Source organism: Cygnus atratus, chromosome 20 (assembly GCF_013377495.2).
Source record: "Cygnus atratus isolate AKBS03 ecotype Queensland, Australia chromosome 20, CAtr_DNAZoo_HiC_assembly, whole genome shotgun sequence".
Lineage (NCBI taxonomy): Eukaryota > Metazoa > Chordata > Aves > Anseriformes > Anatidae > Cygnus > Cygnus atratus.
This window is the reverse complement of record NC_066381.1, coordinates 5,077,278-5,104,033: the sequence shown is the minus strand read 5'-3', so window position 1 is coordinate 5,104,033 and position 26,756 is coordinate 5,077,278. Positions and strand designations below refer to the sequence as shown.

The 26,756-nt window shown below is 55.4% G+C and overlaps 2 protein-coding genes across 2 annotated transcripts; one reads left to right on the top strand and one right to left on the bottom strand.

Annotated features, from left to right (window-relative positions):
- Positions 1-1,382: 1,382 nt before the first annotated feature.
- Positions 1,383-3,537, top strand: HSPB1 (heat shock protein family B (small) member 1). The gene is made up of 3 exons (XM_035559145.2): positions 1,383-2,027; positions 2,925-2,988; positions 3,178-3,537. The coding sequence occupies exons 1-3, from the start codon at positions 1,667-1,669 to the stop codon at positions 3,341-3,343; spliced, it is 591 nt and encodes a 196-aa protein (XP_035415038.1). The 5' UTR covers positions 1,383-1,666; the 3' UTR covers positions 3,344-3,537.
- A 2,128-nt stretch (positions 3,538-5,665) lies between these two features.
- YWHAG (tyrosine 3-monooxygenase/tryptophan 5-monooxygenase activation protein gamma) lies at positions 5,666-26,339 on the bottom strand. Its single transcript, XM_035559187.1, has 2 exons — positions 26,020-26,339; positions 5,666-9,003 (listed from the first exon to the last, which is right to left on the bottom strand). The coding sequence occupies exons 1-2, from the start codon at positions 26,332-26,334 to the stop codon at positions 8,347-8,349; spliced, it is 972 nt and encodes a 323-aa protein (XP_035415080.1). The 5' UTR covers positions 26,335-26,339; the 3' UTR covers positions 5,666-8,346.
- Between the last annotated feature and the right edge of the window lie 417 nt (positions 26,340-26,756).

Here is a 26,756-nt window from a genome sequence, read left to right as displayed (position 1 = left end):
TTGCATCCGATGTCCCAGAGCATCCTGCCACAGCGGAGGAAACCTCTGGGGGTCCCTGATGCTGGGGAAAATATGATTCGTGTGTTTCCTTGCAGCCTCCCTGCAGCCCTCCCTGCAGCCCTCTGCATCCCCCTCCGCGTCCCTCCTCCTTTCCTTTCCTGCAGCCCTCCCTGCAGCCCTGCCATTTGCCTGCATCATTTCCCTGCATCCCTCCCTCCCAGCCCCCCCTGCATCCCCCCTGCATCCCTCCCACCCTCCCATCCCTCCTGTCCCCTGCCTCCCCCAACCCCACAGCCCCTCCGCCACCCCCTCTGCGCCCCCAGCCCCTCGCAGCTCAGCTGCTTTGGTTTTATCCCCTGCCCTGAGGTTTCCCAGGCAGCGTGGGGCTCTCCCGGCCCCATTCAGAAGGGTTGGCAGGTGCTGGCGGGGCAGCTGGGTGCTGGTAGGCTGGGGACACCCTTAAGGTCCCCCTACACCCTGCTGAGACATCCCCGCACCCTTACTGTGCCCCGTGGGGAGGGCTCGCACATCCCTGCGCCAAGTGCGTCAGGTCTCAGCTACAAACGTCTCCCGGCCATGCAGGGTCTTAAAAACAAAGCCTCAGAACTGCCAGGGATGGGCAGAGAGCCTGAGCAAGGAGGGGCATCCCACTGGGGGGCTCAGTGCCCCCAGACTCTCTGACACAGGTGCCGGGGCCCCAGTGGGGTTGAGGGGCTGGAATCTGGCCCCAAACAGGCACCAAGGGATCCCAGGGGTAACCAGAGAGATGTGTTTGGATGTGAAGGCAAGGGACGAAGGGAAGGAGCCATCCTTCCCCTGCCCTGAGAGGGTGCTGCCCCCACCAGACCCTCTCCAACTCATCAGCCCCATAAAGCCCTACTGGCCCCACTGGGCCCCAGCAAGCCCATCAGCCCCTACAACAACATCAGCCTCTGTTGGTGCCATTGGACCCTGCTGCCTCCATTAGTCCCCACTGCCCCCATAGGTCCCATCAGACCCCATCAGCCCCATCAGCCCCTATGGCCCCATCAACCCCTACCAACCCCATGGACCCCGTTGGCCTCGATCAGCCCCCATCAGCCCCATTGGGCCCCCACTGACCTCCACCAAGCCCTACAACCCCCCTTATAGCCCCATTGACCCCCATGGACCGCACTGCTCGGGGCCTGGACAACCTCACCCCAGCCTGGCCAAGCCCTGGGGGCCACCTGGGGGCCACAGAGCTTTGGGGGGGGGGGGGGGGGGGGGGCGCTCCAGAAGCTTCTGGCAGGGACCAGGTGACGCAGTGGGCGCGGGGCCGAGCACGGGCTCCTCCACTGACTCATCCCCCCCGCTGTGCTGACCCCCCCAGCGCCCTCCCCACGCCGGCGCAGACGGCCCCGGAGCTGCGCATCGCAGGGATTGTTTACGGGAAAGGGCTGGGAGCGCTCCAGGGGCCATCCATCACCCGCCAAGCAGCCGAGCCCCCGCCGCGGGGGTGGGCAGCCGGGGGCTCCCAACGCGGCTGCGCGCGGCCGCCCCGGCCTGGGAAAGCTTCTGGTCCCTTCCCGGGCCCTGCTGCAATTTCCATTAATAGCCAGCTGAGCCTCCCGGCTAAAAATAACCAGCGGGACGCCTTCATAAGGCCCCGCGCGGCCGGCCCCCCAGCACCACTGCCCTGCGCATCATGGCTGAGCGCCGCGTGCCCTTCACTTTCCTCCGCAGCCCCAGCTGGGAGCCCTTCCGCGACTGGTACCATGGCAGCCGCCTCTTCGACCAGTCCTTCGGGATGCCCCACATCCCCGAGGACTGGTACAAGTGGCCGAGCGGCAGCGCCTGGCCCGGGTATTTCCGTCTGCTGCCCGGGGAGAGCGCGCTGGTGCCGGCGCCGGGCTCGCCCTACAGCCGGGCGCTGAGCCGCCAGCTCAGCAGCGGCATCTCCGAGATCCGCCAAAGTGCCGACAGCTGGAAGGTCACCCTGGACGTCAACCACTTCGCGCCCGAGGAGCTGGTGGTCAAGACCAAGGACAACATCGTGGAGATCACCGGTGAGTCCGCGGGGCGGTGGGGTGCTGGGTGGCGGTGCCACAGGTGGGGGCCGGGGGTGTGCCAGGTCTCCCCCATTCCCTGGGGGCTCTGGTGATGGTTGTGCAGCCATCATGGTGCTTGCTGGGGAGGGAAGGCAATGCAGAGCAAAAAAAAAAAAGAGAAAAAAAGGAAGAAAAGGGGAAAGGGAAGAGGAAGGGGAAGAGGAAGAGGAAATGAAAGGGGAAGAGGAAGGAAAAGGGAAAGGGAAAGGGAAAGGGAAAGGGAAAGGGTAAGAGGGAAAGAAAAGTGGAGGAGAAAGGACAAGGAAAAGGGAAAAAGAGAAAGGAAGGAGAAAGGACAAGGAAAAGGGGAAATGAGAAAACAGCAGAGAAGAAGGAACAGCACTACAAGAGCATTCTTGCAGGGTGCAGACCCCACGCCCCACACCGTCAGCCCCTCGCTGTGTTGCGGCCACCACATGGGGACGGATGCCCCGGCTGTGAGCCGTGGAGGGGTGCGGGGGTGACAGTGCCCTGGGGGGCACAGCTGGGTGTGACGAGCCCCACGGCATCCCGAGCATCCCCGGAGCGCCGCGGGTGGCTCGGCGAGGGGCGTGGTGACAAAACACAGGCCCCCGTGGCACGGAGCCAGCAGCATGCGCAGGGTGCCGGGGAGCCGAAATGAAGGCTCTGGGGACAGGTCGGGTCTGTCACCACAAGCAATTCGCTGCTCTGGGGCTTGGGGGTTGCTCCTGGAGGGGCCCATGTCTCTCCTGTGTGTCAGCGCAGCTCCAGGCTGGTGGTAGGGCACAGAGATGCAGGATGGGCAGGATCAGTCCCTTCCTGGGGAGGGGAAAGGCGCGCCCCGAGTGCGGAGACCTGATGGGCACTGACCTGCCCTGGGTTTCTCTCTTCCAGGCAAGCATGAGGAGAAACAGGATGAGCACGGCTTCATCTCCCGGTGCTTCACCCGAAAATACACGTAAGTGCCAGTGCGGGGAGGAGATGTGGGCCTGGAACCCCCCCGGCACCCTGGGGACCTCCTCCCACCTCCTGTCCCCTCCAGCGCCCGCCCCGGCCCGCACACACCGGGGTTGCCACCAGCCCAAACAGGGAGGGTGGTGGCCAGGACCTCGGGGCCGTTCCCAGCATCTCCCCCTCTCCCCCGCAGCCTCCCCCCCGGCGTGGAGGCCACGGCCGTGCGGTCCTCGCTGTCCCCCGACGGGATGCTGACGGTGGAGGCGCCCCTGCCCAAGCCGGCCATCCAGTCTGCCGAGATCACCATCCCCGTCACCGTCGAGAGCCAGGGCAAGAAAGACGAGCCGGCCAAGAAGTAGGAGGCACCGAGGAGGAAGAGGAAGAGGAGGAGGAGGAGCCCCCGCCGCTGTCCCCATGAAGTGCACCCTCATGCCTTCCCCCCACCCCCAGCCCCCTTTTTATTTTTTATTTTGTACTCGCTCAGTCACCCAGTGCCTTGAGTAAATGTGAAGGAGAAGGTAGTGTCAGTGGGAATAAAAAGTGGTGAAAGAAACCTGCCCCGTGCCCGCTGTCTGCCGGCCAGAGCCGGCCTCCCATCCCAGGCCTCCGCGCCCCGGCCTCCAGCATCCCATGTCTCGACATCCTGGGTCTCCAAAGTCCCAGGTCTCCACCTCCTGGGGTCCCACATCGCAGGTCTCCAGCAGCCCAGGCTCAGCATCACGGGTTTCTGTATCCTGGGGCTCTGACATCTCAGGTCTCCAAAACCCCAGGTCTCAACATCACACGTCTCCTACACCTCAGATCTCAATTTCCCAGACTTCCAATGTCCCTCGTGGCTCTGCCATCCTGGGGCTCCAAAATTCGGGGTCCCCACACCCCAGGTCTCCTCCATCCCAGGTCTCCACAAAAACCCACATCCCGTGTCTCAACAGCTCAGCACCCCCAGGCTCCAGAATTACAGGTCTCAGCATTCCCCAGGTCTCCCACACCCCAGGTGGCACCACCTCAGCCTCCCATGTGCCCAACCTGCCGGGTCCCCACACCCCTCAAAAACAAGCTGCCCCCCCAGGCTGCAGGGAAGCCCCCCCAGGAGGTGGGAACAGGGTCCCCCCCATCCCCAACCCATGCCGGGCTGTCCGTGCCCCGCTCTGCCCCCTCCTTTCACCCCGTGGCGATGCCCCAGGTGGATGGGGGGAGCTTCACGCCCAGCCCTGGCCCCAGCTCAGGGACTGGTGCCACGCAGAGAGGGGGGCACGCTCCCCGTGCCCCCCACGTGCCTGTGCCTCAGCGCAGGGGCTTACGGCTGGCCCTACATGGCCGCGGGCCGCATTCCCGCTCCGGCAAATCCCCCTAATCCCCCCTGAGTCATCCCGCAGGCAGGCAGCTGGTGACCCGGGAGGAATCCTGCAGCCCGGGGGGCCCTTCTGCCAGCCAACCCCCCCACCCACAGCATCCTCCTGCACCCCCGGTGTGCGTGGTGTGCCATTTTGGGGACGGGTGGCCACGGCAACCGGCGCGATGGAGACGGTTGCCATAGCGAGAGCAGCTCCAGCCTTGGGGACCAGCAGTGGGAGCGCCCTGCGGCCCCGCTGATTGTAGGGGAGGAAGGGGATGGGGGTGCCGGTGGGTGCTGCCCCCCAGCCCACGGCAGCCAGCCCCTGGCAGGCTGCACTGCCCCAGTTTAGGGCCAAATCCTGCCTGGCAAGCAGAGATGCAGGTATGGATGCGCACAGGCACTGCTGGTGCGTGGGGTGCTGGAGGTGGGGGGGCCATTTCCCTCTCCAAATGGGGAAACTGAGGCCCCCATCAGCAGGCAGAGGAGAGGGAGGCACGGTGGGGGAGATGTGGGGCTAACTTGGGGCTTGGGAGGTGCTGGGCTGGGCTCAGCCCCAACCCCATGACACTGGAGCCCTGGGGAAACCAAGGCACCACGGTGGTGCAGGCCACCAGCCCCCAAATGTGCCATCTGGGGGGCCCAGGATAGTTCCAGGGGCTGGACCGGGTCCTGCTCCCACAGCACCCACCCAGGTAGCTCAAGGGATGCGGGGACCGTGACAGATGGTGCAGGAAGGGCGTCCTGGCAGCGAGGGGCGGGCAGTGAGTACCAGTCACCCTAACGGGGAGGTGGCCCTGGTGGCGAGGTGTCGCTGCAGGTGGAGGTGGCATCGCTCTCCCGTGCCGTGCCAGCCCTGGGCACCTCTTTGCCACCGTCCCGGGGCCATCCCCAGCCCCTTCCCTGGGGTTCGGTGGCAGCTCCGGAGGCAGGGGCCCAACCCATGCCCACCCCGCAGGGCTCACGAGTCAACGCCCGTTGGGGCTGAGGGTTTCCAAGGGAGGGGATTTATTTTTACAGCGTGAGTCACCGCTCACAGCACACGGCGCCGAGCGGCACAGCCCACGGGCAGGGACGGAGGGCGGACAGGCACCCACCACCGAGCCCCGGGAACCCGCCGTACCCACCCTGAGCATGCAGAGACCGTCCCCACGGCTCCTCATCGAGCCTTCCCTCACCATTTCGGGAGCCCAAGAACCACCAAGGCGCCCGGTGGGGACACAGCCGTGATCCCAGCTCTCCCCCACCACCCAACCTGCCATGAGCTGGGGCTGGGGTCCAAGCCTCCGACCCCGATCGCGCTGCCCCCCCGCCCCAGACCCCCAGAAACTCGACAGACGCAAGACAATTGAGCAGCGCTGACGTCAGATCTGTAAGTTTATTTGCTCAATGTACGACGGCTACATAATGACTCACATTCATGATATTCCATCACTGAGGAAAACTGCTAAGAATGGTCCGTGTGTGAAATAATTCCTTACAGAAACACGGAGTTGGAAAAATAATCACTGATTAGACCTTAAAAATAGTTCACTGCATAACATGACAAAAAGCACAAACAAAGGCTCATTCAAAGAACACAGTCATTGTTCTCCTACACTGTAATAGTTATAATTTCACCATGACGAACACCAGACATTAAGATTAAGCTAACACTGGTGTTTTCTTTTGCTTTTTTCCTTTTTAAAAACAAAATCATATATAATTGCATGTCACTATAGCAACATCCATAACAGATCAGTTTGTTACGATCACTATTTGGTAGAGCAAACTTTACCCCCAAAAGAAAAATAAATTAAAAAACTTTAAAAAATTTTTGAAGACTATTTTGTCATAGGAATACATAACATCTACAGTATAAGTTAATAAATTTCAAGCTACTGTATAGAAATACGACACTAGCATGCACAATATTGTATCAATAGAGTAATGGAGCAGTAATCATTTCACTGGAGAGACAGTATCATAGGCAAGTGCATTTCTTAAAAAATGAAAGAAACCATTCAAGCTGCTTAAAAATCAAGTCCCTGACCCCACTCCCCTTTTAGCCCTCTTGTGCGATCTCTCCTGCGTTAAGTTTCCTAAAGCAGCCAGAGCAAAAGCCGGAAAGAAAAAAATAGGTTTTGTAATTCCAGTAAATCACTTCCAAATCATACAGCTGGGACAACACTGCTCACTGGACATGACGGGAACTCAAAGGAAGGTGAGAAGCCTAAACAGATCTTCCAAGTCCGCGGCATTTACCAGCGGCTCGGGCGTGTGGCACGCTGCCGAGGCGCACAGCCAACTGCAGGGCTCGGCAAGGCTCTCCGTGCAAAGGCACCCGATGGGAAGCTTGGCTAGCGTGGCCGGGGCAGCCTCACCTCTGAGCAGGGGCTGGCGGCCCCTGCGACTTCATTCAAGCGCGGCGAGGCAGGGCGGATGCGCCGTGCGACCCTGGCGGGACCGAGGGTCCCCGATCGCCGCTGCGCGCTGCTTGCGGACGGGCTCTCAAAAGGGAGGATGAAAGCCTGCTTCGAAAAAAGACGCCCGAGTGCCATTCTCCCCGCTGCGCAGCTTTATTTAAAAAAGCTATGTGTGGCAGCACTCCGCAAGCCAGAGACCAGCAGTGAACTTCCAACAGTTATGCGGGGGGGGGGGGGGGGGAAATACAAATTTTACGCAAAATGGGGTAAATATTACCTGCTAAGCAAACTCAGATGCCCCGTCTCCCACCCCCAACCAGATAAGACAGATTTGGAAAAGATTTTGTTAAGAAGAGAACTAAGTTCCTGGGCTCCCGATGCTTGATAGAAATGTCTATGATTGTAGCTCTTCCCTTGAGGATTTCTCTACCAAATTAGTTTCTAAGCTCCTGAAGTTCACTCATTACACCACAAGCTTCCCCAGGAGAAAGAAAACGCACCTGGCTTCCCTGATGACAAACAAGGGAGCCTGGGTGCTGCAGATCTGCTGACAAACCTCATGGTACAGTGGGAGAAAGTCAGGCAGAGTGAAATGGCAGTGCAATCCCTGAGGAAGCAGCTGTGGCACCTTAAATCAGGATGGTCTTTGAAATACCAAACACAGTACATGACATACAGACCTGAATTCTCTTTTTTTTTTTTTTTTTCTTAAGTGGCATTTTAAGTTTAAACACTTCCCCCTTTTCTAATTAAGTTCTTAAACCTTTTGCTGTGGACTAAAATAGTTTAAACAGCCGCTAGCCAAGCACCTGTTAAGCTGTTGACCAAAAAACTAGAGCAGCTTTGATGTTCCTCGGGCGGGCGGTCTTCTTGCCTTGGGCGACACAGAATAGCTAAGCCAGTCCACAGGCGAGGACTGATCAGGAAGGCAAGCCAAAAGAACTAGCAAAAGAAAACAGACAATCAAAGGCTTGATGTCATATGGCTGTAATGTAGAAATACTGTAAACTGCAATTTAGTGTTAATACTGTAAGCTACCCTAATAAATATCTTAAAAAGATTAAATGGCCTAAATCCTGGGGCTTTACAAGTCCCAAATTCTTTAGTCTTTTATTTATTATTATTATTCCTTTTCAATTTGGGGATTTTAAGCTATGCCCTGACAGGCAGAGCGCTCCAGGGAGACGCCCCGCGACGTGGTACAAACACACGGCACTTAACTGAAGAAACAAACGCACAAAGCCTTACTGGAACCACAGAACTTCCTTTTTGTGTTGCTTTTCTTAAAAACGAGGGCCATTCCATTCAAGTTAATTCATCTTAAAACCCTTTTATTTCTAGCAATAAAGTTAAATTAAAGACAGCTCCACTTGTATTAATAATCTACAGAACAGTCCATATGCCAGTGAGGCTGCTATTCCATACCAGCACAGCCAGCCTGACTTCCACTAGTGGTGTTTTGGCAAAAATGTCAAAGAGGCAATCAAAGACAGGTTGTGGGGGGCCTCCCTGGGAAGGTGTCCCCTCCCATTCCCTCCCCCACCCCTGACCCCCCCACTCGTGGGAAAAAAATAAAGACTGCAGTAGTTAGCATCAGCGTGCGGCTGCCAGTCCATCTGGGGGTCTAATTGTTGCCTTCTCCACCGTCGTCGTCTTGCTGATCGCTTGTCCAGAGCGTTAGGTTGTCACGGAGGAGCTGCATGATGAGCGTTGAGTCCTTGTAGGAGTCCTCGTTGAGGGTGTCCAGCTCGGCGATCGCGTCGTCGAACGCCGTCTTGGCCAGGTGGCAGGCCTGCTCCGGGGCGTTCTGGATCTCGTAGTAGAAAACTGAGTAGTTAAGTGCCAGGCCGAGCCTGATGGGATGGGTCGGCTGCATGTGCTCCTTGCTGATCTCATGGGCTTCGCTATAGGCTTTCTCCGAAGACTCCACCACGGTCGCCCTCTTCTCACCAGTGGCCACCTCGGCCAGGTAGCGGTAATAGTCCCCTTTCATCTTCAGGTAGAAGACTTTGCTCTCGTACTGCGTCTCGCTGCAGTTCTTGATCAGGTAGTTGTCCAGCAGGCTCAGCACATCCTGGCACACGGCTTCCAACTCCTTCTCTATTTTCTCGCGGTAGGCCCGTACCATCTCGATCTTCTTCTCGTTCCCATCGGCAGAGGTCTTCTGCTCGATGCTGCTGATTACTCGCCAAGAAGAGCGCCGTGCCCCCACGACATTTTTATAGGCTACAGACAAGAGGTTCCTCTCTTCATTGGACAGAGGCTCGTTCAGTTCTGTCACCTGTATCGAGAGAGGAAGAGAGAAGAGAGAAACTCAGGTTAAGCCACAGCCACTCGCCATTCCCATCACCATTTAGCACTCGGGTGCTCCCACTTGGAGCGAGGTGTGGAGAACACAGCCAGCTCGCCAAATCCTGGCTATCATTGGGCATCCAATCTCCTCCCAGAGGGAGCCAGCTGGGAAATCGTGCTGTGGTCCAGCCCCCCAGCCAGGGAAGGGTGGCTTTCATTCAAGGCATTCTCCATCTTAGCAGATCGGTATTTTCCAGAATGAGAGAAATCCGCTAGGAAAAAAGATGCATTTCACTTGCAAGATGAGCATCAGACATCAAGAGGCAGACATGAGGGACCATCAGAGCAAGAGGGTGGAGATGTTCTAGGGTTACTAGCTAGACAAATGGATTAACAACACAATTCAGCTATGGCATATTCGTCTTTTCCGTTTCCCACAAGCATGGTACGTTCTTTTGAGATGCCTCAAGAATATGTTATATGTTAAAATTCTAGCTGCCTAGGGCATTTGCAGAGATAAGGATTTAAAAGCTCACATGGTAAGAGTATGTTCTTCCCACACAGGATTTTCTTCATTGACGATAAGAGCGTTAACGCACAGTATCACTTCCACCTGCCTCACGCAACACGGCAATTTAGTCATTACAGTGTGCAGCAACAGAGTGATTAAGGAAGGAGACAACGGAGCAGAGCCTTTCCACAACCAGGCTACCAAACACTGCCGCGGTCGCTTGAGTTTCTGGAAGCGCTGCACTTGGTACCGTGACCTCCTTCCACTTCCCACTGATCCATCGCTGGCTGAAGGCACTGGGGCAGGACCCATGAGCGGGGTACAATGCCAGCCAGGCATTGTACAAGCCATATAGCCTTGCCAGAGCTGGGCAAGCTCAGAGACGCGTGGGCTCCTTCCACAGCCACCCTAGGGTGCTGGGACAACCCCGTACAGCCACTTGGTTGCCTGCTGACAGCTGCCATCCCTTGTCTGAAGGGCACATGCACCCCGGGCCCTGCCGCGTCTCCTCTCCGCAGTCACTTCCCACGAGGATTAGGTCACGGTTTGTAAACGAAAGGCTTCTGCAAATACTGAGTCATTTCTGCAAGGGCGAGGTTCGTTCGGGGCCCAGATAACCATGTTTACGATGGCGATCAGGAAGCCAAGGGACTGGGCCGTGAGGGGCAGGTGACCCACCCAGGATCTCACTGGAGCGGCCTGGAACGCACACCTCGCTCCTACCATCACAAGAGCTCGTTCCAGTGGCATCCACTTCTGCCTCCAGCTTTTCCTTGCTGCTGCTAAGCCGTGGTCTGGCCAACGTGTGTTCTCCCTGACCCAAGCTATTGCTACTCTGCAGTCTCCCTAGTGGCGAGCAGAGCATGCTGGTGCTCTCATCCAGCCCCGCTCTACTCCTTTTCCTGATATGCTTCTGCCCACAGAGGGCATGAGGCAGAGGCTCAGCCATGATGTGCTACACGACCCATTTATAGGCATTTATATGGTACCCTGTGCCATAACATCACACGTGTCTAGCTGCATTTTTATAGGACTTGACATCTTGAGATGACTCTGATCATTCTTCCCTTTGCACAACGCCTGCACAAACATTAATTAGAGATACTGTGGTATAAAGCCAACTTTCAGAGATAATTGAGAACAATTATGGTGTTCCCCTGCCCCAGGGTTTACGGGTTGTCCATCCTTGGAGATGGGGGCAAGAGGCATCCAGAAATCCCAACCCAATATATGATCTAACCTTCCAGCTGTAAATCCCGAGTGTCCAACACTAGCTGCTATAATACTACAAGAGACTTGCCAATCCCAGAGGTTTTCTATCTTGACACTAATTATGGAGGCTGATAACCAAGTGAGGTCATGCTTTTAGCGAGATGCTCGCTGAGCAGGTACACCAGCTTTAAATGGGGCCTAGGCGGGTGGATGTTAGAGCTACCCCACAGCCCTGCCTCCAGATATTCACTGCCGCAGAAAGCACACTTCAGAAGTAGATTTACCTCCTCCCACCAGAAGAGTCTTGCAGGAGGACAAATTCATTAAAGCTACAGGGAGTTTCGTAGGATTAGCTTTGCCATAAACATTTTAAATTTGAAGCTATTAAGGATTACGGAAGAAAGTCGCCTGTCAAAATCCTTTCAAAAAAATCGCTGACAGATGGAACATACACCTGTGGAGAACGCAAAGACTTCTCCAGGGAGCCTGTGGGGAACTTATCAAAGCAGGAAGGGTTCCTCATTAGGCACGTAACTGGGAGCAGTACTAGGCCTCATGCCATTCCCAAACCAAGTCCCAAAATAAAAGCTGCGACATCCCTATGGTCACAGTGATAATCGCAGCTGCCCGCTGGAAAGACAAGAGGAAAAAAGTGCTCACAGTTCTGACAGCCCCGCCAGAAGGCCACCGCGCAGCAGCTTTGGGCTGGGCACTTACAAGGCCACAGCGTGACCGCAGTGTACAGAGCACAGCCTCCCAGGATCCTTGTGCCACCCACTTACTGCTACATGCAGTTAGGGTAGCTGAATATCCAAAATAAATACGTGAATAAACAACAGCTTGACATTCAAAGGGCTTGGCAGGAACCAAGCCAGCCTCTGACTGGGAGCCAGAGCTCACTTTGGAGCTTTACTTCCCCAGCTGGCGGCACAGAGAAGCAGACCTTGTGCTGCAAATCTACGTACCCAGCCTCGTTTCACCCTTATGGCCCTGCAGATCAGCAAGGCACTGGGGGGCTAGGAGATGCGTGCTGCTGAAATTGAGCCCAGCCTTGCACGTGGCATAGAAAGCCCAGTGCAAAGAGCTGGTCCACCCAGCCACACAGCTGGAAACTTGACAGACACAAACCCTTCAGCCCGGCGGAGGAAAGGCATCGAGACTGGAGGGCCCCCAGGCAACGGAGATGGTCCAACAGGAACCTACTGTGAGTTTAGGGTTTCTGCTCCTCGAGAGTCTAGAGATTTGTACACCTTCAAAGACCACCAATTTGTAACAAAGCCATTTGGAGGCAGAGCAAGCCCAGAGGGGGTTCTCCCACTTTCGCCATTACACCCTTGAGCTCTGACCCAGCACCACATCCAGAGCCTGGCAGGCTCCCAGCATGCTCAAGCATCACACTGCAGCCATGGGGCCAGGCAGAACTTTACCTGCTCCTAACATCGAGGTCCACGCTCTCCAAACGCCCATGGCTGGTCCCACTTTCCAGAAGCATCCTAATTAGGCTTCTTTGGGATCTACACAAAACGCTTGCTCCTAGCCACCAGCTGGTGAGTTTGCTCACGGGGCTTATTCCAGGACTCTATTCCACGCTTCTCACCTCGCATCAGTAGGTCTGAAGGAACCATTTCTGAGTACACGTGGCCCCTTCAGCTACAGAGCAGCTGCAGTGGAGGTGCATCACAGGGTTTAGTTTTCCCTACTTACCCTTACGATGGGTTTTAATTGACATTTTTAACTAAGTGCCCACCCATTTATGGCTGCTACCTAGTTTTGATGTCTTATCTTAAAGCACACAGCAGAGCAAGCTGAACAGACCCAGACATTCTTCTCTGGGGAACACCATCCACATTCGACAATTTAATCCATTTTATAATCCCCAACACTCGCTTTTCTGATTGCCCAGAAGAGATCTCAAGTCCCTGAAGACACTAAACACTGACAAAGGAGCCAAGCTTTCCTGGAGAGAGAGAACCAGGGGAACCTCGAGCTGTCCACAACATGCCATGCTTTCAGTAGAGCAGTCACCAGTTACCACAACCCTGTGATCCTGCGCGTGGCTAATTCACAATCTGATATTACACGCAATTAATGGGAGTGACATAGGGCCAACAGCTGCTTGCTCCCTTCACAGGCCTCTCAAACACCTCGCTCAGCCTGGAGGGGCCTGCCCGAGCCCAGCTCTTGACCGCTCGCCTCTTTCAGGCTAGAAAAGGGCCATTTCTGTGATACCCTGTGCGTACAGCCAGAGCTCCCCTTCCACCACGACACCCAACAGCCATTTCTTCCTCAGCATTTGTGTCTCTGCTGTTCAATCCATGGCTTCTGCACCTTGTAATTCAGCACGTTATCTTCCAACAGAAACCCGAGCAATCGCCTCGTCTTCCCTCACACATGGCTTGTTAGTCACACTGAGGCCTGGCTTGAAGGTCCTGATTTCTGTTTCTTTTTTTTTTAAAAGGTAAATGGGCTTTTAAGACGATGTTGGGCCTAAAGTCCCACCAGTGACATTCTCACTGAGTCTGAAAGCGTCAGAATAGGAGCAGCTGGCCAGCAGCCGGTTCAGGCTGAAGCAACTGAGAAACCTTCAGCACTATGGGCACTCGTGCCACCTTCCACCATCGCTAGCACTGTTATTTTTATTTTGGTCTCACAGTGGAACTCCTTTGCCCTTTGGCAGGCACCAGGCCACCCTCAGCAGGCAGCAGCCAGAACAAGACCCAAGCTCTACCATTTTGACAGTGACAGGCTGGAGAAACCAGCTTTAGACTTCTACATCACTACCTGCATTTTCTGTCCATACTTCACTCCATATCTAGTTTCTGAAGAAATGTCTTCCTTCAAGCACATTAAATCATTGCCATTGCCTTGTAGCTTGATTACAGTCGTGGCTAAACATCGCACAACTGAGTCAAGAACAGCTTCTCCTTGAACACTCAAGAGCAAGCTGTCCTAGGAAGCCATCATGCAGTTGGAAAGATGCTTTTCTTAAGCACTGTCCTACTTTGACACAGAGTAGGCGTGTGTTAAACTAGATCTAAATCAAGAATCTTACCAGACTTCACAGGTTCGGGTCTTCTTCACCTGTATTCTAGCCTCCTCCCTGACGTTATACTTCTAAAATGGAAGTCATATCATAACTACTCCTCTCCTTTCTGACCTCCTCCACCATCCTCTTGTTTAATCTGAGCATAGCTGGGGAATTTTAGGCTATAGATAAGACCCTTCCTCTCATCTCAGACAAAACCAGAAAAGCACGTGCAGGCTGTGGGCAGAAGTTAGTTCCCCTCTGCTGTCTCGTTCAACTCTTTCAATATGAATAATCATATTCTGGTTCCCATTTTGAAGTTCACAGGGGCCATCACAAGACAGTGGCTGAAAGAAGCTGAAGGCACACGGAGGCACAGTGGATGGTTCTGCCATTAAGGTTCAAATGGCTCAGAAGGCATCACGGAGCAGTGTCTGCAAAGTAAGGCTGCTTATTACTTGTAGCATAACTGGATCTCAGAGGACACTTAGGTACTCCAGACACTGATTAGGATTTCCGCATGCTCCTCCAGCTAACAGGAGCTTTCATCACACCCTGTAGCCTTTATTATATAAGGCAACTTTGAACCACCTGAGACAAAGCCTCCAAAATTGAGGGACATGAAAAGCAAGAGCTCATTTATTTCATTGGCCTCCATAGCTCAACAACTACTTAAACCAAAGTGAATTTCATCATATGACACATGAGTTTGATCAGCCCTTAGAGCCTGCAGATCTACTTCAGTTTCAGTCTGGCTCTGCTGGATTTAAGCTAGACAAAAAACAAGTTTCAAGTACTTGGGTCATTGCTGCCTCAAGTTTCTGCATGCAGAAGGTCATAAGGGAGCTGTGGTGAGAAAGCCAGAGGCAGAAGCAGAACTCTGAGCTGTTCCCGTTCTGCATTTGATAGCACTTCAAGGATCGTCCTTTATCTGCAGAGCTGCAGTCCCAATGTTTGGTCTAACGGCTCAAGGCTTTCCTGCTACAGAACACCTGGGTGCCAAAGATTTGCCCCACCAGCTTCTTCTGCAGCTTTTCAGATAAGACAGCCACATGGGAGCATCTGTTTGTTTTCCATACGCGGCCTCCAGGTATGGTACTGAACCCTGCCATCTGACATGGCTATTGACTTGGAAGAGGGCAACCCAGACACACTGCAGTGGGGAGGAATAACCCAAGCTTCCCAGCATGGCCAAGGTGTATGCATTTCAAGTGCCTCTGTGCCAAGCTATGCACCATTTCTGAATTAGCATTGCAGTCTTGTAGCAGGGAGCTGCTGCTGTAGCTAGTATTTGCTTTGAGTCATTAAGGATTACAGCCCAAGTTCTTCTTGCGGTCCTTATGAACACCCTGATTCCTGTTAGCCCTACAAAAAGGCAGACTATTTAACAAGATGAAAGCTGGACGCAGGACAACTTGTTTCACTGTCTTGCTGCCACTAGCTGCCTTGTACCTATTAAAAACCCTTGGGAAAAATCATCAATCTCTGTTGGTCTGATGCCTTCCTACCACCAGACGGAGAAAGCAGCAAGTCCATCCACATCAGGCTGAGCATTTAGAAGCACTGTCACTCAGGGCTCATCACACTGCCTCTGACAGATGGGATACCAGCACCTTTGCCTGCTAACTGCAAAGGAACAGAAGGGACGCCAACTTATTCCTTCCCCAAGATATGGCAGGCTGGCAAGCAACATCTGCCCACTCTTGCATTTCTGCAAGCACCGTAGCAGCAGTCCAAGATCACCACCCTGCTCCATCACTCAAAAGCCTGGGGAGCTCTCCCACCTCAGACTATTTGAAAATATTGTTCAAAATGTGCCTTTTGTATCATCTTTCTGCAAAGCATGTAGCAGACCAATATGGCAGCACGCCACTGCCATGGAAGCTTGAATACGGTCCAGGAGCACGCCAAAAGTTTAAAAGGGATTTATTCTGAGCTATTAAAAGGAGAACGTCAATTCATTTGACTTTTTGAGTTGCATGAAGAAGCTTCTTCAGGTGTCAGCTGAGCAGCTCTTGAATAACTGCAGCCTTTTCCTCAACAGCATTTCTGTTATGCTTAAAGACATGGACTTTTTCCATTCAAGTATCTTGCTTCTTCGGAGAAGCCCATCTGTTCACAGCATTTTTAGCAGAATAAGCCATCCATAGGACCACCATTGGTCATTCCTAGAGCCTTAAGACTTGGTTAATACGGGAAGACTCACTCCCCCTCCAGTTTATGACAAAACAGTTAAACCAAGCAAGGCAGCCCTTAGGTACTCTGGTGCATAAGCGTGGACAAGCTAAACAAACCAGGTTCCATGCCAGGAAGTGTGTCTAGTGCTGCTGGGAGTTTCAGCTGCTTAAAGACTTACCTCACAGCTTCTAAGAGTATTAATCTGGCTCAGGTATTAGTGTTTCCCTACTCACCTTCAGCCCCACTGCTGGGAGGTGAGTGACCTGGCACCACATCATCGCACCCGCTCCTGGAGCTCTCAGGAAGGGCCAGGCCACCACAAGACGTTTGTCCTCGATGAGGGGCTCTAGAAGTGACTGCGGTGTGTTGTACCCACCAACACTATTCAGATGGACCGAGTAGAGAGAGGAGAACCAGTTTGCCACAGGCCAGGTGAGTGTCTTCTGGCTGCTGGAAGCTGCTGTCTGCAGCCCTTGCCCTGCTCAGTGCCTGTAGGGCTGTGTCTGGACGAGGGGCAGAGGCATGCAGGAGCAGGATGAACCAGGCAATTCTTGCCTGCTCGCAGGGCTTCTTCCAGCAAGAGCCAACTGCTACAGCTGGCAGACTGCTGCTCCAGCAGGATGAAATGGGAGAAGCTGCCACCGTGCAAACAGCTCCCCTGCAGCTAGCACAGAAGGTTTTTAACCGCTTCGTTTCATTACCCCAAACGCTTTGGGAAAGCCTGCTCAAGGCAAGGTTCTAGAAGCATTAAAGAAAAATGGTTTTGCTCTAGGTCTTTTGGTCTGCAGAGCCAGCTGTTCCTTGCAGTGTCTAAAACATGTTTTACCATTTTAAGCCAAAGCCCCTCCAGAATGCCCAGGTGGACTCCAGCATGCCAGCTCCACAGTAGGTTTAATTTCCGCACCAGCGAGCAAGGTGATTATCCCTCCAGATGTACTTTGCCCTCCCACCGCTTCAGGGATTTCAGGCTTGATCTTACACACCTCTAGCAAAGAATTTTATTTCTTAAATGGACTTGCAGAAAAGCAACTCGAGTTTTCGCTCTGGCAGCTTTCTGGAACACTGCAGCCAATTTTAAATGGGTACCCTTACAAGGAGGGTTGCTTTAGTAAGCTAGATCTGACTGCGGATTTAACTACTGCTGCCTGGCTCCAACCATCTCCTCCCAGCCCTGTTCTGAAGTCCATGGGACATGTACCACAGATCTGATCTCAGCTCATCGCAGGTGGCAGAGCCCATCAAGCACCAGGGTCTTGACATCGCCAAATGCGAGAAGCCAGGCTCTCACCTCCAAGGTAATGAAAAATTCATCCCACGTAACAAAGCCCAACAGCATAAACAGGCAAAGCTCCGATGACTTCCCCAGCTGGATGTAAATCAAAGCCTGTTAATCCTCCCTAAGTTCTCATTCACTGCTGAATACTGAGCGTTAGTCTTTTACAAGCGCAGATCTCCTGCCGCAGCTTTCAAGTGTTTATTAGCACACTGCACAGCAACGGCTTCTCCAGCTACTATTAATAAACTTTTTGCTGCAGAGAAGCACAACTGTCCAAACAAGATGTCCATCAGCAACCTAGTTAGCTCTGAAGCTGAGTCTTTTTGCTGATATTTTCCTAGAGCCTTGCCGAAGCCACCTTAAAGAGGAATCAGAAGCACATCGACACGCCAAGCAGCTTTGCCTGATACGCAAGCAAAGATACGTCCCGAGCAGGCTAACCCATCCAGTAAGATCAGAAGGAATTTGCAAACAATTAAGGAATGCTTTGTACTTTGAGTCCTTGCAGACTTGCGTATGTCCGAGCACGGCCGCCTCGAACGCCCATAGGCTGACTCAGTCCTAACATCTCCTTTAGGGAAGAAAAACATTAAGTACTCTAATCCCTAATCTGGGGATCACTTTAAGGGAATCTCATGCCATCAGGGATATGTTCTCTAGTTACTCTCCTGCTGCTGTTAACTAATGCACTGCCCTTGGTCACCAGATCACCGGTGGCGGGCCAAAAACCAGGTTTAATACCAAACGGAGCATGCGCTGGGTCATTCTTTAGATGTGACCAAACCTATTTTAGCAGAGAGGAAAAAAAAATGACACCTCTCCCTATTGACTTCTTTTGTCTTCCTTTATGCTCTGCAGCTGCCACAGATCACCTGCTCAGTGCATTTTTTGCAGCCGTGCCGTCATCGCTCCATTTTCAGCCGCCTGATCTCAGCGCCAGGCTTTCAGCCCCAGCGCCGTGCCAGCTCCTGAAGCAGGTTTAGGCTTGGCGAGGGCATGGCCAGCACACATCCGAGCAGCATGGGCGTGCAGGACAAGCAGTTCATCCTCGGGTTCATAAAACAATGAAAAACCTGCAATCGGAGGAAGTTTGCGCCTAAATAAGTAGACAAAGGCTTTTGTTTCGCCAGCACCACGAAATCACTGCTTTTGAGATGGTCTTCTCTGTATTTCCTGTAACCCTGGGACTGTTGCCTCATCATCTCAGTTCCCTTTTTCTTCCAGAATTTACCATTTCGGAGCATTCCCAGATGCCACCATTCCCCGCCACGGCAGAGAACCGCAGCCACCGCGCGACACTTCTGTGCGCGTCGAGCCGGGCTCTGGCAGCCCCGGCACAAGGGCTGCAACTCCCCAAGCTCCAGCCCACAAAAGGCAGCCGCAGGCATTATGCGGGGCTGGAGGGCCGAGCAGCTCGGCCTCGCTGCCTTTGTGTGCCCAGCCCAGCCGCACAAAGCCCAGGGGATCCCGAGCTCCTCCCCGCGACAGTGGGGCAGGAATCCCGCATCTTGACATCTGGAGGGAGGAGCTGGGCCTTTTGCTTCAATAAATAAATAATAGAGTGCAGAAGTGTCTTTTTGTCATCGTTTTCCTTCGTTTGGGGATGGGAGGAGGGAGTGTTCATTACACCAAGCAGCCAGGAGGAAGGAACAAGAGAAAGCTGAATACGACAGCACGGGCTGGGACCGCCGGAGGAGATGGTACCAAACCACCCCACAGCCGGCCGGTTGTGGGTTTATATCCTTCCCCTTTCCCACTTGCTCTGTCGAGTGCAGGTTCATGAATTGCCTCCCATGCTGCCCAAAGGCTTGGCTTGCTCCACGCCAAAGGGAGGGAAGGCAGGAGGAGGATGCAGGTACCAGGAGGGGACTGTCCTGTGTCAGTCGGTGCTGGTGCACAGGCAGGAGCCTGCACAGGAGAGCACGGCCAAGCTTTCAGGCAGCACAGCGCAAAGCGTGGCTGGTCCAGGCTCTCAGAAAGCCATTTTGTCTCCACGGGGGGGGGGGGGGGGGGGGGGGGGCGGGGGGGTTGGGGGGGAAGAGTTCGCACATCTGCAAAGGCTGGGAGCTGCAGAGGCAGGAGCACAAACAAGAGCATTTTACCTGACCACTGCCAGTGTGAAACCAGCCCCTGGCTATCGATCTGAACATCCCCAAGTCAGGATGAAGGCTGCAGAGGCTGAGACACAAAAAACACGGTGTCTTCACCAGTACAGCCACCAATTCACAGCCACCTACCCTTCGTTTGAGCAGGTGTTAAAATTGGTTTCCAATTATCGCCTTCCAGCAGAGCAGTCGTTGCTTCAGAAACCAATGAAGTAAGTACCTGCTACTGTTTTTATAGATTTATTTGTTTTCTGCTTTCCAGATATCAGATTGCCATTTGTCTGAATGAATCACGAACATGAATCTAATAGGAGGGACAAAGACTTCAGCCAAGGACAGGTTAGGTTACTCATCTTTCCAACAAAAGGAAAAAAAAAGTTGGTTAAGGCTTCCAGCCTTCCAGAAAGACATAACGAAGGCATGAATAGCGAAGGAAAGAGGGTCTAAGCTGGCTCCAAACCATGGAGCACAAAATTACTCATTATAGCATTAGCTTCCTAAAATCTATCTTGAGTTGCAGAGCACCAAAGTGCAGAACTGTGCCTGGAAGCACCAAGGGTCCATCAGTCAGCCTGAGACAACCAAAGCCCTGCAGCACAGCTTTGCCACGGCAAAAGAAGATGGTGCCTGTGTCCTATCGAGACTGTCAATGAAGTGCCTGGGAAGCCAGGCAAATCCCATTTTTTCTGTGCTTTGTACTGCAGTTATTCCACTGCGCGCTTGTATTTCATTGTTGGTCACGGTTCAGGAGGTGGAAGGTGGCAGAAAAACAGAAAGCAGCTTCAGCTCTGCAGTCCTACAAGCCCCAGACACCGACCCTGGCAAGGAAAGGCTCCCTCCAGCTCAACCACAGGCATTTTCAAGCCACCCATTCCTCTGTACCTGCCTCCAGACAACCTGATGTTTGGCTGGGACACACAGAGCAGCCAGTCCTCCTCCTTGCTCTTCCCTGCCACATTGGCACTGAGTCCCCAAGCCTGGCACCTCAGCCGTGCTCAGCCTCCAGGACATGGATGAGCAGAGACAAAGCCACCTCCCAAGAAGAAGCTGGTTCCTTAAGCATCAGCAGGTGGACCCAAAAACTCAAGCTTTTTGTTGTTTTTCTAAAATATGCACCCTTGCCCACAATGCTCCAAGCATTTATCGGTTTACTTGGCATGAAGCTGCCCAGAATGGAAGCTGAAGAGTTCAGTGGTGGAGTTTGTTCATCATTTACTGCCAAGCCTGCCAGTGCCCAGGGAAGTCTCTCCAGGTACGAAGCCGTGACCACTGCTCTCCTCTCCCAGCCATGGCAGCCCTATCATGGAGCCCTATCAGCTGCACCATGAGACATGTTTCTTCTTTTATCCTCCAGAGTCAGAGCTAGTAGGGGATCGATTCCAAGCTCAGCTGAAGCTACAAGTATGTATCAATCAAAGTGGTAAATGTGCAAGCACATCTCATCTTTCCTGATGATTCTTGGTGCACAGGACTGGACGCTCAGTGCTTCAGCCCAGCCAGACCTGCAGCTGCCCCAAAGCCAGGTAGGCTGCAACGTGCTCACCCACAGATCACTCACCGAGCCCCAAGGGAGCACTAGTTCCTTAGAGATTTAAGGCAGGAGACTGCATGCAAGGCTGAGTGACCGCTCACCAGTACAACCACACCAGAGGCACCCAGTTGTGCAAGCCTCCACCGCGTGCATTTTGTACCTGCACGATTCTCCCATCAGCACCGCGTAAACTCACCCCTGAGCCATGAGGCAAAGAGCAGCTCGGGGGCACGGCTAGAGCCCTTGGTTCAGACACCTCCTGCCATCACAACCCAAATCCCGAGAGCATCTGCAGGCATCTCTATTGCTGTATGGCAAGAAGCAGAGAGGCAGAAGGACAGCAGTTATCTGTACAGCCCGCACTTGTCTCGTGAGCGCTGCCCAGCATGCTGATGAGAACTGGTAAGAGGATGGATGCCCAGTGGCATCATCCAGTTCAGATGAGACAAGATGAGAGCGCTTGGGCTCCAGAGATCCAAGAGTTTTCAATTCAGATCAAGCACAAGAAGAAACGAAGAGCAAAACAGCTCCACCAAGCCTCCTGCACTCGCAGGGCTGGCCATCACACAAAAGACCTGCTGGTAAGCCCAGAACAAAGGGCCCTTGCAGAGCCCTTGCCCAAGACCTTTATTGTCTCCATGTACCCGAGGCACCTGCAGAGGATTCAAAAACTATGTTCTCCAACACAGCCTCAAATACTCCCATTTGGTTCAAAGAAAGCTATCTGTGATCAGTCCGCACCTCGCTGTTACACTTGGCCAATCCAGAAGAGCCCAGAACGGTTTTACAGGACGGTGGCTCTTCCTAAAGCCCGTAGATAAGACTTCTTAGGAGCTCCCAAAAGCTCAAGCTGCTGAGGACCAGCCAGCTAACATGGTTAGGGTACGCAATGCCCCACTGAACTGGGGCATCTCGAGCTGCAGGCAGGTAGGTACGTGCCACATGTACAACCCAAAGCTGTGTAAGCAGAGAGAACCCTGGCTAAGAACCGTCCTGAGGTGAGAAGCACAGCAGGACTGCAGCCTGTGATGGCAGCCACCCGCCGGGCCCCACAGCCCTCCAGAAGGGAGCCCCACTTGCCGCCGGCTGGGGCAGACCCACATCAGTGCAGACAGGCAGCGGCAATACCCAGCAGCTCCGACACTTTGTGCTGCTTCAGTTCTCTGCGTCAGCTCTTCCATTGCGAGGTGACAGGGGAGCTGCTGGCCCTGTTGTGCTCTCAGCCCCCCTCCACCCGTTATCCTCCCATGTCCATGCAGGGCTTCAAACACGCTCGCTCCTTGCTGCTGCCATGGCAGGGTGACAGGCCCCCAGCACCACCCCAGTGTGGGACTCCCCTGGAAGGGGCCAGGAAGGAGCAGGGGGCAGTTTGAGGAGAGCCACACCTCAGTTTGGGTTTCTGACAGGGTTTGAGCAGACCCAAGAGAACCTCGCTGCAGTCCTTGGGGGCCGCGTCACCACAGCCTGGGCCATCAGATGTGCACAGGGTGTCTGAGGTGAGCAGTGCTTGCCTATGGAGCCTTCCCCAGCCCACCAGGTGCTGTCTGCTGTGGCCACCCAGGCACCCACAAGGTCACCTTGAGCCCAGAGAATCCTCACTCAGGGCCGAACGAGGACTGCTCGCCTACACAAAATGGTGCCAGCAGCACAGCCCCACGCCACGGCACACCAGGAGGTGCCGCCAGGCCGAGAACCCCTTAAGACGCCCGCGGCAGCCAGAGCAGCATCGTGTTTGGTAGATGCCAGCAGAAATTCTGCGCTCTGGTGCTGGAAATGGCTTCCCCAGAGCCTCCCCCAGCCCCCCGGGGAGTGCTACTACAACAGCTTACGCTCCCCGCCCGGCTCCAGCCGCCACAGATGGCCCGCACAGCGCTCCTCCAGGAGAGGCCTCTCCTCCTTGGCCTGCTCATGAGGAGCAGACAGCAGATAACCGTCCCGCTCTGCCCCCCAGCACCCCTCAGGTGGGGGACCTCCATGTCACTTCCCAAGGGAAAATCTGCATTAAATTGGTCACAGGGCTTGGAGGGTGGGAGCTTGAAAGCCTGGCGAGCAGACGTGGCAGAAGCCCACGTAACCTGTGTCAAGGAGACCCTGTGGTTCTCCACGCCTGGCCTCCTCCTCCTCCTCCCACAACAGCCATTTACTGCACCAAGGCTTGGGCAGCAGCTTTTTGGCATCCCCAGCAGTCACCCACTGACAGCCCTCACCCACGGGGCAGAGCCTGGGGCACCAGGGACAAGCAACCAAACGTTCCTCTCACATGGACCCTCAGGTGGCCTGAAAGCTCCTGCATGCGCCCCCGTTCCTACACCGTGGGTAGGTGCAATGAAACAACCCTCCTACCCTTTTTAGCCAACCTCTATCCTGCACAAGTCACACCATTTATCTCGCTCGGCCACCTGCGCTCCCCCAGGCCCCAAAGGAGCCGGGAGCTGGTGGGGTTCCTGCCCTGCCCACACCACGGGGCTCCCACGGGTGCCCTCCCATGGGTGCCCAAGGCAGGCCAGCACCGCACGTTGCCACACCCAGGCGGCTCCCGGGCAGCACCGGCCCCGGAGCTTGGCGCAGAGCCCGCGGAGGCACCGCCGCTCCCTGCCTGATGGATATCGATCCTGGGCCCCGGTGTAAGCAGCCAGCCTGGGCAGCAAAGCTTTAGAGGAGCCAAAGCTGGACAAAAAGGCAGCTCGCTCTGACAAAGGTACTGTGGGCAGCGAGGGAGGAAGGAGAAGGCTCTCCGCTCGTTGGCCAGGGCTGATTTCAGCCCCACACCAACAAGGGGCACCACCAAGGTCACACACAGGCAAGGCCCAGCGATGTATCACCTCTGTTCCCCAGGGTTTTCCTGAGACACCCCAGGAAAGCTGCTGCATAGAGCAAGCAAAGGGAGAGCCCGGCTCCTGCAGCAGTACCCACTGCTGGCACAGGCAGCCACCGCCTGCAGCCAGGGTGAACCTAAAACTTTCGATACACGCTACTCAGCAGAACCCCCCGTGATACCCAACGCACTGCTGCAGCACACCACGCAGTGAATGGGAGCAGACAATGGAGGAGCCCCATCGCTGCTCCCATTTTGAAGCCTCACAAGCAGCCATTCAATGGCGCCCGCATGACGCGACCAATGCGGCGTCCACGACCCACCAGGCTGCCACGAAAACGTGCTAATCGGGCGAGATCTGCGGGAAAAATTAACCCCTTAGGCACACGGCCAGACTTTAAGGGAAACCAACCCTGTGCTAAGGCTGCGAGAGGATGGCGAGCTGCGGCGATGCTGCCCGGGAGGACGTGAGCCAGCGCCGAGCTCCAGGCTGCTGCATTCCCTGGGCTGCATGCTCTCTGCTACCACCTGGGCGCATTGCAGCTCGTCCCATCGCACATATGACATCACTGCGCGTTGCCACGGAAATGAGCGCGAGGTCACAAGCCTCCCGCACGACCGGAGCTGGGGGCTGGGCAGCGGGGAGGACGGGAGCGGGGATAACCGAGCGTGACGTGCCTGCCGCCGTGGGAGCGGGCCGCAGTTTTCGGTGGCGTTGCAGGGAAATCAGGAACAAAGCTCTGCCTTTTGTTTGCCGTGGCGGGAGGCGGCAGCACGCCCACCGTGAATCATTCCCGTAGGGCCGAGCGACGCGGCGGCTGATAAGCGGCGTTAGCCCGGGTTACTGTTTCACCAGGGCCGGTAGGGGCTAAAAGGAAAAAAAAATAAAAAACGTACGTGTAATCTCTAACAACAACTCGGGTTTAGGCACCCGGCCCCGGGTTAAGGCACCCGGCCCCGGCAGGCAGCCTAGGGAAATTCACGCGGCAGAAATCCTGCCCCGAGCCTACGTGCTAAGTCTGCAGGCACATCCCTGCTGGCTTTGTGCTAATGGCTGCGTTATCCGTGTGAAATAAGCTGTGGTGTCTGCTCCCCCAGCAAGCTCTGCCTTAAAATGAATGGATGCCGTTATCGGAAAACGGAATAAAATCCATGGTGTGGCAGAGGAGCAGCCCGGGTGCTTTAATGCGATATTATCTCGTTCTGATTATCCGTATTTCGTTCCTTGGGAAGACATCTCCTCCCTCCCCGTTCGCTGGCTGTGACAGTTTTGTCTGTTTGATAAACGCAAGGTTATTGTCAAAATGGTGCAATATAGGCTCAGCGAGCTGCATCCCAGACAGACTGCGACATTCCTAGATCAGCATTCACTTTTCATCAGCAAGGGAGAACACCCCAGCTCCTCTCAAAGGTTCAGACCTGACTAAGACAAACATAAAGAACAGTTTTCCCCTTTAAAGCACCCCCTCCCTCCCTCCACCCAGTCTAGCCTCTCTGCAATATGACAAATGCAGAATCTTCTGGAATGACTTGATCCTGCCTCCCACGATTGCTTTGTTTGCAAGATCAGATCAGAGATATGTTTTTTTACTTCTTACATTGTCAAAATGTCAGCATTGAAGGGGAGCGTTCGGTGTCACAAATCAGATCAGCCTGCTATATGCAGAGTCTTTATTTTAAGAGCGTGAAATGAATACAACATGACTCAATTCATAAATCTCGAAACAAGTGCAGCAAAAAAAAAAAAAAAAAAAAAAGAGGCAAAGCCCTGGCAGCTAAAGGCTCAGCTCCTCGGGGTCAGGGGTGCAGCAGCCTTGCAGCCCGCGCAGGGGAAGGGATGCGCGGGGGCAGCGGGGGCCGTTTGGGCAGCGGCATGTGGACAGAGCCCCCCGAGGCCCCCCAACCCCACCCCACAGCCTCACCCCACGGGGTGGGGAGCCCTGCGTGGGGCTGGGGGCAGCGCCAAACCCCAGGGACACCTCCTGCTAGGTGGGGACGGGGACAGAGGAGGGGATAGGGACACAGGGATGGGGTTTGGGGCTGAGGATGGGGTTCGGGTCAGGGGGTGGGGACCACCGGTGAGGGCACGGTGCTGGACGGCAGGGGCAGGGCCGGGGGGGGCTCAGAGCTGGAGCTGCAGCAGGGGAGGGGACCCGGCGACAGGAGGGGGACCGAGAGGGGTCCGCGTGCCCTCCCCCACCCCTTCCCCTCCCTCCAGCCGCCCCCTCCCCACCCCGCAGCCATCCCCATGGGGCCGGGGGAAGGGAAGGGCGGCGGCTCCCCCCCCACCACCCCGACACCGGGGACACCGGACGGACGGACGGACGGACAGACCGCCGGACAGACACTCACGTTCTTCATGGCGGCCGCCATGTCGTCGTAGCGCTCGGCTTGCTCGGCCAGCCGGGCCTTCTGCACCAGCTGCTCGCGGTCCACCATCTTCGCGGGGGGCCGGGGGGGGTCTCCGGGAGGAGGAGGAGGCGGCTGAGGAAGAGGAGGCTGAGGAGGAGGAAGAGGAGGAGAAGGAGGAGGACGAGGAGGAAGCGGCGACTCCCGGCGCTGCAGCGGGGACGACGGCAGCTGCTCGCGGGGCTGTGAGCGCGCCACAACCCCCCTGCTGGCCACGCCCCCCGCCGACCACGCCCATCCACGCCCCGCCCCTTCCATACCCCTCCCCTCCCCGCGCGCGGGGCACGCCGGGAGATGAAGTCTTTCCCCCCTCACCCTCCCCGCGTTGCTCCCTCCTGAGGACTACATTTCCCAGCGCGCCCCGCGCGCCGCGCCTCGCCCCGGCTGGCCGCTTGACAAAATGGCCACCTCCCTTCTCCCCCTCCTCCCTTTCCACCCCCCCAGGCCCGCCCTGGTGGGGCGCGGCGGCCCCGCTGCTGATTCACCCCCGGGAGGGCCCCGCCAGGCCGCGAGGCCCGGCCCCTCACGGCCCCGCTGTTACCGTGTCCCCAAGCACACACACAGCCCCCCGCCATGTTGTGCCCGCTCCCCGAGTCCCCCTCACGCTGGGGTCCCCAGCGGGATGGCGGCGCGGTGCTGAGGCCTGCGGTGGTGCTGAGTCACCCTGCTGCGCGGCTGGC

What these genes read in the sequence shown, in the direction of transcription:
- HSPB1 (XM_035559145.2), top strand. Translation starts at nt 1,667, where the DNA reads ATGGCTGAGCGCCGCGTGCCCTTCACTTTCCTCCGCAGCCCCAGCTGG. An exon ending in CAACATCGTGGAGATCACCG is followed by an intron (nt 2,028 to 2,924) that starts GTGAGTCCGCGG and finishes TCTCTCTTCCAG; the next exon opens with GCAAGCATGAGGAGAAACAG. An exon ending in TGCTTCACCCGAAAATACAC is followed by an intron (nt 2,989 to 3,177) that starts GTAAGTGCCAGT and finishes TCTCCCCCGCAG; the next exon opens with CCTCCCCCCCGGCGTGGAGG.
- YWHAG (XM_035559187.1), bottom strand. Translation starts at nt 26,334, where the DNA reads ATGGAAGGGGCGGGGCGTGGATGGGCGTGGTCGGCGGGGGGCGTGGCC. An exon ending in TGGCGGCCGCCATGAAGAAC is followed by an intron (nt 9,004 to 26,019) that starts GTGAGTGTCTGT and finishes CTCTCGATACAG; the next exon opens with GTGACAGAACTGAACGAGCC.